Genomic DNA, 12,828 nt, shown 5'->3' with positions numbered 1-12,828 from the left:
AGACAGTTGTAGACCTTTGTGAAGGTCTAGAGGTTGGTTAAAGGAAGTTATATTGATAAGAATTAGAGGCTTAACTATCTACATGAAGGAATATTTAGGGCAAAAAATGACATCACTCTCATCTCTAGGTGTGGAAACTTGGTTCCAGCATCCCTCCATACTACTTCGGGTGAGACTTCAGTCCGCGCTCCGCGTGTTGATGTCGAAAGGGCCAGTAGTGTATGAATTTGTTTGGAAAACTTAACTCTGAACTTGGGTCGGGACCCACTAAGCCAACAAATACCAGGCCGATTGTAAGGATTGTAAGGATGCTGAGGAGATATCACAACAGAATTGAATAACGGATTCAGTGAATAGATAAAAAGCCTCTGCGGATTCTCAGGAGTCTGCAGAATCTCAGGGGTAGGAATAGGATTATCATGGGTATCAGGATCAGATTCTTGAGGTGACAAGGAATCTGATGGAGGTGGACGAGAAGACATAGGTTGGATACTTGGAATAATCCCAAGTTCAAAAGCCTGATCTTCAAGTGACTGAGGAAGCTCCAGATGAACTCCTTGGAAGGACCCTTCAGTATCAAACAATGAAGGGGAACTATGAGATGAACTCAATGGTTCAACCATGATAACTTCCTCTAAAAAGAAAAAAAAGGAAAGGAGATTCGTTGAGGGCTTTTTAACAATCTTGAAATTAACAAGGAATTACTCAATATTGGTCCAAGAAGCAATTGCTTGGGTTCGACATGTTTATCGCATGAAGTTATTTTAGAAACAAAAACTTTGCCTTTTCATCTTTTAAGAGTCGAGAAAAGGATGAAAAAGTGACTCTAGTATCTTTCGATGGTTTAGCGAGCTTGAAATGACAAGTTGCTTGATGATCTTTTCAAATTTAAAGAGTCAGAAAAGATCGAAATTACTACTTAGATGAATCTAGGTAAAAGGAGTACCAAGTAACAGTGAACTGTAATATACACCTCAACAAATAAATCTACCAAGGACTTGACGTATGTGCATGTAATCTCCCCGAATGTTGTGTTCAGTGTATCACATTTACAGGGCAAAAGACTCGACTTCCTATGGATAAAGTTTTGCAACCTATGAGGGTCTCCCTTTATATACGCGATGGTACGGGGAGCACAAGTCCATGCTAGCATTGTCTAATGCTGAAGCAAACGACAACTGCTAAGTTTTATAGACGCCAGAACACATCTCTAGCCTAGACCACTAAGTATGAAAGTTAATGTTTCAAATGATATTTAGATTAATTGATAGATTTTAAAGTTTATCTTGGTATTATGTTTTGATTTTGAGGCCTTAACAATGTTACATGTCCCTAAAATGCAACTAGACGATGAAATGAAATTATTCAATTCAATGAAATCTATCTATGTAGGGAAGAAGATCACTCAAATCATGCATCAAACCAATGCAAAAGTGCATCCATGACAATCTTCAAATGCTAAATGCAAAACATGAAATCTAATCTTTCATATCATAAGCAAATGCAATTCCAAAACAAACCTTAAAGCAAAACTACCTTAAGATATAATGATGATTTTTTCTTTTCACTTAAATGCAATCAATGTAATCTAGTGCAAAAGTAAAAGAGAATGAAAGCAAGCTGACAAACATGAAAATATCTTTCACATTGATGATTTGAATGCAACGAAAAATGCTTTGAAAACTACGAAAAGATAAACACTTTCACTTTCACTTTTCAAAACACAAAACTCAAAGAAAACACTTCCTTTCGATTCAAATGAGACAATCAATTTGTAATCTATTGTTTGTCAAATGGAAATCAAGCGACTTTCACAGTATCTACTCAATCTGACACTAATGAAACCAACTTAAGACACAAGAACCAAAAGTGATCTGCAAGGATGTCCAAACATACAAAAGACTCTTTAACGCAGGTAATCGATCTCTGATGAGAAGACCAACAAGTGGATGAAGGTTGACCTAGAAGACCTAGAAACCCTAAAAGGCTAATCAAACTTCAAACACACTTAAACCAAGTTAAAAGGCGATTGCAATCAAACAATAAAAGATTCAACTAAGATCACACTGGTAAATCACTGGGAGAAGGCAAAAAGAATTGAAAACAAGAAGACAAACCCTTAATTTCTTTAACTTCTACAATAATCGCACTTGTTAAGAGAAAAGCAACGATCATCGCTACTGTAATCAACAACCCGCGATATCATCACAAGTGTTAGGGCTAAAAACATGATGGGTGAGAAAAACAAAGAAAAACCACAAAATATTCAAGAACAACTTAAATCAACAACCTTCAAGCATCTACCATAAAGTGAGACTGACTACAGACAAGCAATGAAATTTAATAATGAATGGTTGATCAAACTCGTTAAAAGACAAGGTGAAGAAATGGAAGGAAAGGATGATAGGCTCCCCAGCAGAGTCTCCATTTTGTTGACAAGGTTAATCCTCTCTCTGGACAAAGACAATCCCTCTAGCCCAAGGAGTGGGTCTAGCAATTGAAGTGATAATCAACTAGACATCTTCCTAGGTTATAATTGAAAAGAAGAACGAAAGAGATGGCCTACCTTGTTCTGATGCTACTCCGATTTCAATTGTTGAGGGCCTCGAACCGCTTGTGTTACAGACACTTTCCTACTTCTCTCAGTGTTTATGTACCTGCACAAGTGATCAAGAGACAAGAAAGCATGCCAAAACCAATAGAAAATCCAATAACAACCTACTTAACTGATCAAGGAATGTCAAGCTAAATAATACATTAACATATATATTTTGTGAAGATGAACCAGCAGTTGTATATTATTAAGAAATAAAGGAAAGCTTACAACCAAAGCCTTGATGTTGAAAGGCTCTCCTTGAGTGGTAATCCAAGTCCAAGCCAAGAACTCTCCAAGCACTCCTTCTCCAAGTCTAATGAATAGCCTCTAGGCACAAGGTTAGCATAAGGGTGTAAATAGACATAGACCAACCATTTGGGAATGGGAGAGGATGAATTTATAGGCTGGGAGAGGGAGTTAGAACTTCTCCAAAGATAGGATTAGGCCCTCATCTCAAGGAGGTAGCTCATAGGGATAAGAAAAAGAGGCCAAGTTGGGAGAATTCAACCTCATCTATGTGAAACAAACTTCAGCTCACTACTCTGGAAGCTTCTAGATCACGAAGCTTCTCATATTCTTTGGGAAAATTACATTTTTGGGATCATTGCGGCTATGCAAGGGAACAAAGAAATGCCATCACTGGTCAAGTACAGTGCAATAGGTGACCATCGATGTTTTAAGCCTCAAAAGAGCGATGATCCTCATTTTAGGGTTGTAAGAGCTATTTCTTCAGGGAAAACTCAAGGCATTTTCTAATCAAAGTCTTAGGAGGGATCTGAGTTGTATACTTGGATGAGTAAACTGTATAATGGTCATGTTTGAGGCACTTTGGGGTATGTCACAGGGAGGTGCAGGAGGTGTGACAAAATACTGTGTAACAAACATTTTTAGAAAAAATGGAAATTAACGAATCGTTTTTTTGGAAAAACATGGAAAATTAGCCCACTTGTGAATATTAGCCCCTAAAATTTTCCTTGTCGTCAAAGTGGGGACATATCGGGTAAATTGCATAGTCCTGTCCCTTGGCACCAGAATTGAGAACCCGTCGAACTCCTCTGTAGTGATACCCCGCCTTTGAACCATCTGGGCATCAATGAAATTGTGGGTGGCCCCATTGTCTACCAAGACTAAGACACGCTATCCCAACACCGTGCCTCGGATCCTCAAGGTCAAAAAATTAGGAATTTCATACAAAGAAGCGAGGACTCCCCCAGATGGTGTGAAGGGTGCTCCCCCAGGTGGTAATGGTCCCCTCTCTGCTTGAACCTTGCTGTCTCCCCCACCAATATCCAACTCCACATCATCCTCCTGATTGCAATCCGAGAAGAACTTGATGTAGTGGGCCTTGCCCGTTGTGCACCGGTGGCCTAGTGCCCATGAATCCCAGCAAGTAAAGTTTAGTTTCCTTCTCCAGAGGTCTCTCATGGTCTACTCCTTTAAATTCCCTTGCCCTTGGGATGCTCGCTATGGTGGGGGCCTGGTTTCATTCCCCTTCTGTGGGTAGGGAGCCCGTGATGGAATGGGTGCTCTAGTCTTAGGGATATCCCCCTGCAAATTCCTGGCACAAGTCACAACCTCCTACAAAGTAGTGGGTCTGCGAGACTTCACTAGTGCACACAATGGCTCAAGCAACCCCTTTCTAAATGTGTACACCCTCCTGGCATCATAAAAATTTGGCACCATCACTAAGACCCTCAAAAACTTCGATACGTAATGCTCTAGGTGGCTAGTTTTCCTAAGCTGGGTCAACTCCCTAAAGTGAGCCTTTGAGTCACTCCTATTAAAACGGTCCACCACTCTTTGTGTGAAGTCCTCATAGGAGGTCATGCTGGCATGCCCTAATGTGGACAAGTCATGAAATCACCAATTGTGTGCCTCCCCCTCCAAGTGCAAGGTAGCTATTTTGATGGCTTCCACCTCCGTCATTTGATTAAGTTGGAAATAGGAATCCAAGTTCTCCACCCAAGCTTGAGATGTGAACTTAGTAGATCCATCATACATGGGGAAATACATTCTCCTAATAGTATGTTGCAACTCTGAACTCTATGTGCTCGGTCCCGCACTGTACCTACCCTTCTTATTCTGTTTGAGCTGGAAATAATCTATGAAGGACAAGGATGCCTTGAAATCTTCCCCCATGGATTTCCACTCCATGAAATGATCTCCCATGGGAATCTAGTCATCCGACCCACCTTTCTCACTATGTGCTGATGGTAGAAAAGTAGGTAGTGTAGTCCTGGTTGGTCCACTGAAAGCTGGTGGGTGAGTGGTTGGTGATGGGTGGTCGTACTATTGTGAGGCCCCTGAAGTCTCTCCAAATAGGAACTCATGGTGGATGCTCTTGTCCCTATTCTACTGCTTGATCTCCTCCAACATCTCCTTCTGTCCCTTGGCTAAATCATTTAGGCCCTTTAAGAGGCTATCAAATATTGCTTCCTCCTTATGCTTCGACTCCCCCATATTTGCTACTACTACTGCCTTCCCACATGCCTCAATATCAGGTGTAATCTCCAACTCCCTCTCCCTGCTTCGGTACCTCTGCCTTCGGTAAGTAACGTTGTTCCTATCCTCCTTGTTCGTACGAAATTTCCCCCACAACCAAGCCTAGATCAGAGCTATGATACCATTGTAATGGTCACAATTAAGAAAAACAATGATATGTAAAGCAAAACAGTACATGCAACACAAAACTTCAGAAAATTTAGTGAATACCCATAAGAACTCCAGAAATGTCAACCAACTGAGCCATTTTATTGAATAATTGGAGCAAGAGTACAATGGTGTGGAAGTAGTGCACCTAGGCTTGCCTCAATGGCAAGCTTGACAAGACCCAGGTGATAAAATAGAAAGCCTAAGTGAGAGAAAGAGTTGCTCCAATGATGTCTTGCATTTCCCTAGAAAACTATACTATATGTTGTTGGAAACCCAACCTACAGTGCTTAGAAAATTCTGTAAAATTAGTCCCAAGGTCCTCTCAAATAACCAACCAAAACCCATAAGGGCTTTGGTCTGGTTCTAACCCTCGAAATTCGGCCCTAATTACCACATACTCCTCCAACAGCGGGGAAATTCGACCTGTCTGCAAACTCCCTGAAAATTCCCTCCAATCACTCCCAAAATGTTGAGTCTCACTACCTCAAAGTTCTCTTGGAAAAACCCATCTCCAAAACACTCCCCTCTATTGGGTGTGTGTTATATTCTTTCCATGACTACCCCACACTTGGGGGGGTGGTAGCCCTGCACGGGGTTTGGGGCAACGCCCCAAGAAATTTTTTTTTGGACCCTATTTAGGTAGTAGGTGGGCGGACCTACCTATGGTTTTGTGTATGGATTTCGCACATGGTCTTGGGCATGATGGTTTTCTGTCCATGGTATTTTGTATATTTGATCAAGGGAACTATGATTATGTTCTAATCCAGGCTTAATATATTGGGGTTTATGGATGCTTCAACATGTATATATATGTATTGTAACATTGAAATGAATATAATGAAAAATTAATCTGGTAGTCCGGTTTTGGGATCCAGTGGAAAATCTCTGTGTATATTTGTTTTATGTTTTATGCTCTCGCCATTGTTTATTTTTTGTTTTCAGAATTCGTATGCAGGTAATTTCTGTATGAAGTTAAAACCTACACCCTCAAACTCCCACATGTGCCCAGAAAATGGCTATTGCATAGGCCCTGGGATGCACAATTTCATACTGCCTTCAATCAACAACCTCCTGCCCCAAACCTCATCAATTAGATTGATCTTCCCTTGAAGCTCCTATGCCAAATTCCTCCTGACAAACACTACCTGAAAGACAGCTGAAATGAGCCAAGTGTGATCCCCTCCTGCATCCTCCTGGAATATGCAATGACTGAGTGAGTGACTGTGTGTATAAGTCTGAATTCCTCAAAGCTCTCCTCCAACTTGGTAGAGTCTGACCTCCCTACGTTGGCACTCGTAGTCCACCGAAAGAAGGGTGAGCTCTCCGCTTGGAAAACTCGGTGTTGAACAATAGTGCGATCCGGCTAGGCAGCTCAAGCAACAATAGAAAGTTTGATTAGCGAAAGACCCCAAAAGTGCCTGAGCTTCTTCTATTTATAATTTGTGAGTTTCCTTTACCCATGTGGGCCCCTCCAACAAACTTTTTGACCCCCTTCTTTGGAAAATTTGAATTGCCTCCTGGCAAGTGCATTTTACCCGTGTGTGTGGCCCTCACGCTCCACTAGCAAAAACATTTCGGCCTCCCCTTTTTCCTAAGTCTTTCTCAAAAAATTTGTGGCTCCTATGGTCACCAAAAATGCCAAAATTGTGGAAATAAACTTAAGGTAAATTAATTAAATAGGAAAGGACATTACAACACTTCATTAAAGCTCATGGTGATTTATAATAGATTTTCTATGCAAATATAAAATGTATTTTGTCTTACAAATGAGCATTATCTTTTTCAACTCGTAAGTTGTAGGCATGTAACACCATTTTTTCTTAAATCCTTTTAATTGCATATCAATCCATCATTACGAAACACTCAAGTCATACAATCCAAGTCTACTAGTCTCTTCTACTATATGTTAAAGCCAAGAGAGAAAAAAACACATCAAGAAGCATGCACATAAATGGACACTAGAAATTAAACCAATAGATATCTATTAACTTGGCCAAACCGACCCAGCTAGGGTAACAATAAACATCTCTTGTACTATATGTCAAAGCCAAGAGAGAAATACACATCAAAAAGCATGCACATAAATGGCCACTAGAGATTAACCCAATAGATATCTATTAACTTGGCCAAACCGACCAAGCAAGGGTAACAATAAAGATCAGAGATTAACTTGATAGATACTATTAACTTAGTCAAAGTGGCCAAACATGGCTAAGCTAGAGCAAGAAGGACAACTTGAGACTTCTTACAATGGTGTACTCTTGTCATTATTTTACACAAAGTAAATCTATATGAAATGATTAACTATTCTACTTTTTAGATTTATATTAGAGTACTTCAACCCAATACCATGAGTTTATAAACTACCACCATTAATAAATCCATCCACTATTAATTCAAAACTGTCTTAACTACTTTAAAAATTAATAAAATAATTAAAATTTCATAGATTATTTAACTATTGTACTTTTTAAAATTACTCTGATCGATATTCATGATTTTGATTCGGATTTGACTAACTTAAAAAATATAACCAATATATAACATGGACTAATAATCAGAAAAATCCAAACATCTTGATGAGTACATGTTTAATGACACCCTGAAAAAGCCGAGGAGATTGAGTCCTTTCGTTTTCCTTTCCTGTCAGCTGACAGAACAGACAAAGCACAGCTAGTCATTTCCAAAACGCTAGCAAAATACCACCAAATAAAATAAAATAAAAAAGAAAGGCCACCGAAATAATATCTACGGAGAATCCGCATAGCACGCGTCTGCCACGCTTCTCCACATGCTGATCAATCTGAACCGTCCACTTGCCGCTCTGTGGTGTAAGGGATGGTCGCCCACGGCTCTTTCCACCAGAATATTTTTCCCCAAGTAGAATGATTCCAACCCTAATTCCGGAATAGTTGATGCCACTGGTACACAGGGGAACAAGAGGCGGCCACTATATAGCAGGCGGAAGCAACTTCAATTTTACATGCTGCATTCTCATATTTGCATCAGTTGTTTACGCGTGTTTCTCACAATTTGGTTAGTGCCCGCCCCTTCTGAAAGTGCCCCAAGGATTAAAGTGTTTTTGGGCATTCCTGTGATTGGGCGGATTCGGGTTTCAATCGGTGAGTATTTCTGCAATGGAGGTAGAAGCAGATTTTGAAGTTTTGTTTTGAGAGCTTGATGTGTGTTTTTTGAAGTAGGAATTGTATGGAAAAGGTTACATGGATGTAGGGTTTTGTCTAAGAGTGTTAGGAGTATCTGAGAATTTTTCTTCCTGGATGTGGTATTGCTATATATCTCTATACTGTCTTGGGTGTGTATTTTAGATTGAGTTCATGATTAGGAATGCTGTCGCGGTGTTTTATATTTTTTGTTAAGGGATCATGGATCTGTTGGGGGTATTTCCAGTGGTTTTCATAAAGAATTCAGGGGGCTCTTGGGAGCTTTATTTTCTGTGATGGCCTCTGTTCTGTGCCAATCTGATATTGGTATATATGGCGGGTGTGTTTTTTTTTGGATTCTTGCTTGCATTTTAGTGTCCATGATCAGACCTGGCCTAGTTGATTATTTTTTTGAGTTACTGTGATGGGTATTGATTGATGGATTGACTTCATTTGTTTTGTACTTTTACAGTGAATAAGTTGAGTTTAATGGTGCTTATTTTGAGATTCTATCGATATGCATGTGGAGTTTCAATTGGATGGCGTTTTGAATGACTTTTTAATAACTAGTTTGCAGTAATGGAATTCAGCTTTATGAGTTTGATTTTGGGTTAGATATGTAATGGAGATTTTTATCTGAAATTCAATGGAGGGTATTTAAGTGCTGCATATTGTATGTATTTGCAGATTGATTCAATCTGCAACCATGCTTCTCAGAGCTCCTGCCGTTGTTTCTCCTGCTACTGATGTCTCTTCTCCATGGAAGCAACAGCAACACAGCTGTTTCAAGAAAGGTATTTCAGCAGACAAATGCGGCGTCGGTCTGACTGCAACCTATATGAAGTCTAAGAGTGGGGCCAAGCATTCTGTTCATACCATTCGAGCTGTAGGCGGTGAAGGGAGGACGACAAGTGCTCTGACTGGAGTTGTATTTGAGCCTTTTGCTGAAGTCCAGACTGAGCTTGTGCAAGTTTCTCAATCATTCTCTCAGTCTTTGGCCAGACAGAAGTTCTCAGATGGTTGTGAAGGCGCATTGAATGAACAAATCAAGTATGTAATGAGACAATCATAGTCCTGAAGTTCTATCTTTTTAGATAAATTTACATAAATTTGTTTTGGAGGACATGGATTGACTTGGATCAATTTCTTTGTTTGATGGTAGAACAGGTGTAAGGATAAGCTTTTCTCTGCCCTGTTTCATTTGTGTTGAGTTGTTTTTTTGATAGAGGGAAATCGATGTGGGTCTTTTCTATAATGTTTCGTGTGTAATTTTGTTTTCTCAAAATTGCCCGTCTATTTTGTATGTCTAACTTCTTTGTTTATTGAGAGGAATCTCAAGTTCATGCATTGTATACATGGCTCTTGGAAAGTTTTCTCAAAATTGCCTGTCTATTTTGTATGTTTAACTTTGTTTATTGAGAGGAATCTCAAGTTCATGCATTGGCCTTTATATATACATGGCTCTTGCCTTCCAAAATTAGAAGGAAAAGCAAGCGTTGTTTACATTTATATGTATAGCAAAAGCATGTGGTTTTTATTTTTATTCTCATCTAGATCTATTACTCTCTCTTCTTATAAAAGATATATAGGATCTATGTATTTTTAATGTATGTACTAAATATACTAAAATATTCTTCAATTTGTTTTTAACATATCCTTGTATTAAAAAAAAGGATTTTTTTTTTTTTTTTATTTTTAAATATTAGTCTTAGATTATTTGATGTGTAAATTACTCTTAGATTAATTTGGCATCTGTTAAGTTCCTGTGTGATATGCTTTCCTCTGTTGATGAAGGGAAAATAAACTTCCTGCACCACAGTTTGTATGTCTGAACTTCTGTTGTGTCCTCTGTGGTATGCTTATCTTCTTTCTGCTGGTGAATCAAAGTTGAAATCCATCGTTGGACTGTGTTGGAAACATTAATGCATCTTGCTTGTTCAGAGTTCTACACCCAACAGGATTATAATCTGGGCTCCACTATGACAACTAGTTAGATCTGTTTAGTGATTTCGTCTGTGAATTTTTTGTGGTTTAAAGCTGAACTCAAGATCTACACATGGCCTGCTCTTCATCCCGGAAACATCACTCTCAGTACCAGGGATGCATTAAATTTCCATTATATCAGCATGGAATTTATGTAAATCGTGCTCTTGTTGGTTCTTTATGGAGGCATTAACTGCTGCATGCTCTGAAGTCATGTCAAACTTGTTTTTGGCAGCGTGGAGTACAACGTTTCATATGTCTATCATGCTCTCTTTGCATACTTTGATAGGGACAACGTGGGTCTGCCAGGCTTTGCTAAGTGAGTACCCCGAGGTTTTCTTCATATATTGGTGTGTATGTGTATATGTATGCTTATTATATATCTATGTAGGAGAAATAAGTAATATATTTTCTCCGATCTGACAGGTACTTTAAGGATGCCAGTGACGAAGAGCGGGGTCATGCAGAAAAGCTCATGAAATATCAGGTTCCTGAGACTTGAGAGTTTTAATTCAGTCTGTTGTTTCAAGCCTTAGTCACGCTGGTTATAACTGTTATTTTAAACTCTACCCTTTATTGGTCCTTTCTTTGAGCAGAACATCAGAGGTGGGAAAGTTAAACTACAGTCCATTTTATTGCCTGCTGTCATGGAGTTTGACAACGCTGAGAAGGGTGATGCCCTTTATGGTGAGTCCAATCCACGGATTTGTATACTTTCGTGCACGTGTCATATCATTTTTTGGTAGAATGTAGCCTGACGTTTTTTTGGGTCGGTTCTCAATATACTGGTTATAGCCATGGAGCTGACCTTGTCTTTGGAGAAACTGACAAACCAAAAGCTTTTGAACTTGCATGCTGTAAGTATCGACTGAATTCTTTATCGGTTGATTCGATATATCATGTTACTTTTAAATATTTGAAATTATGTTGCGTTAAGAAATAATTTTGAGAGGTCATGGATTTGATGGGAGCAGGTAGCCCAAGAGGCTAACGATGGTCAGATGACGGATTTCATCGAGGGCAATTTTCTCACCGAGCAGGTCACATGCTCTGCAATTCCTCCCTTTACAAGTAGGAGAGAAGTATAAACAATGATCTAATGTTATGTTTTCCTCTGCAATTTTGCAGGTTGAAGCTATCAAGAAAGTATCAGAGTATGTGTCTCAGTTGAGAAGGATTGGGAAAGGCCACGGTATGATGATGATAGGTTAATTTTGATAATATTTGAGGAGAGATATTTTTTTTTCATATTGACAATGAAAGTAAAGAAATTATATGCAGGATTAGTGATTTGATCATGGCTCATTACTAAAAGCTGGACTTGTAATTGATTTGATTCTGTCCTTTCTGTTTTGGCAGCTGTATGGCATTTTGATCAGATGCTCCTCAACGGAGATAATGTTGCTGACGCAGGAGCTCTTGCTGCTGTTTGACCTGACTGAGAATTAGATTTTGAACCCTATCTTGAAAACTGGAATAACATCGAGTCTTTTGAGATAAATTTTAGGTAGTACATGATCGCAATATATATAGATATATGTATATATCTATCTTAATATGAATTTCAATGTTATGATTTATATTTCTGTCGCAATGCAACCCTATCTTGATAACTGGAATAACATCGAGTCTTTTGAGATAAATTTTAGGTAGTACATGATCGCAATATATATAGATATATGTATATATCTATCTTAATATGAATTTCAATGTTATGATTTATATTTCTGTCGCAATGCCAATGGACACATCATCAAACTGTTTCTCAATTAGCCCTCGCTGGACTGCTTGGGGATAGATATAGTTGCATCCATTTGGGTTTTTCAATACACAAAGAATTTGGCTGATATGATTGATGTTGGGCTTTGTTTCTGATCTATATTATTAAGAAGCCCTAAGATTCTGTGTTATGATTGATGTTGGTGTGTTCTGCTTCTTATACATAATATGAGGCTGGTAATCTAGAAGTTGCACCCATTTGAAGGTGCGTGCTGACTTGGCTGTCAGCAGTTTCAGCGAGTTTGCCCGTCTCAATTTCAACGTTCAACGTGTGTGGGTTGGTTTGTTAGATACGATTGTTCTATGTCATTTCTTAGTGTAAGCAACTGGCTGCAAGTAGTTTTTGGGAGTTTGCATCCGTTTCAGTTTCAATGGTGTTTGGCTTGGTTTGTTGGATGCAATTGCTTAATGTCATTCGACGGTTCCAGCACCTTCAAACTCCTATAATTGAAAACATAAATCTAAGTACAATAAGATTAGAATGCTTCTAAATGATGTGTATCAGGGTCATCATCTATTTCAAAATCGTTATTCTTGGGATATCATGTTAGTTGGATGCGTTGGGAATTGGGAGCATCTTCATGTGGATTAGTCTATTTCTTTCATCATAAATTTTGTTTATAAATATATTGTTGAAAGTGTAAATGGATTTAATTC

At 38.8% G+C, this 12,828-nt stretch overlaps 1 protein-coding gene across 1 annotated transcript; it reads left to right on the top strand.

The window, feature by feature from the left end:
- The first annotated feature begins 8,144 nt into the window (after window positions 1–8,144).
- Window positions 8,145–11,972, top strand: LOC149263085 (ferritin-3, chloroplastic-like). Its single transcript, XM_089425741.1, has 9 exons — window positions 8,145–8,370; window positions 9,097–9,459; window positions 10,628–10,711; window positions 10,819–10,879; window positions 10,989–11,079; window positions 11,188–11,249; window positions 11,367–11,432; window positions 11,521–11,584; window positions 11,752–11,972. Exons 2-9 carry the CDS (start codon window positions 9,116–9,118, stop codon window positions 11,823–11,825), a joined length of 846 nt encoding a protein of 281 aa, XP_089281867.1. The 5' UTR covers window positions 8,145–8,370; window positions 9,097–9,115; the 3' UTR covers window positions 11,826–11,972.
- Window positions 11,973–12,828: the final 856 nt, after the last annotated feature.

Source organism: Pinus tabuliformis, chromosome 6 (assembly GCF_031772625.1).
Source record: "Pinus tabuliformis cultivar Carrire ecotype Pingquan chromosome 6, CPIR1, whole genome shotgun sequence".
NCBI lineage: Eukaryota > Viridiplantae > Streptophyta > Pinopsida > Pinales > Pinaceae > Pinus > Pinus tabuliformis.
Note: the sequence above shows the minus strand (reverse complement) of the source record. Positions and strands in the feature narration are given on the sequence as shown.

Coding starts and splice junctions, on each gene's coding strand:
- LOC149263085 (XM_089425741.1), top strand. CDS start 9,116: ATGCTTCTCAGAGCTCCTGCCGTTGTTTCTCCTGCTACTGATGTCTCT. Junction 11,080..11,187: donor GAAGGGTGATGCCCTTTATG/GTGAGTCCAATC, acceptor TACTGGTTATAG/CCATGGAGCTGACCTTGTCT. Junction 11,433..11,520: donor GCAATTTTCTCACCGAGCAG/GTCACATGCTCT, acceptor GCAATTTTGCAG/GTTGAAGCTATCAAGAAAGT.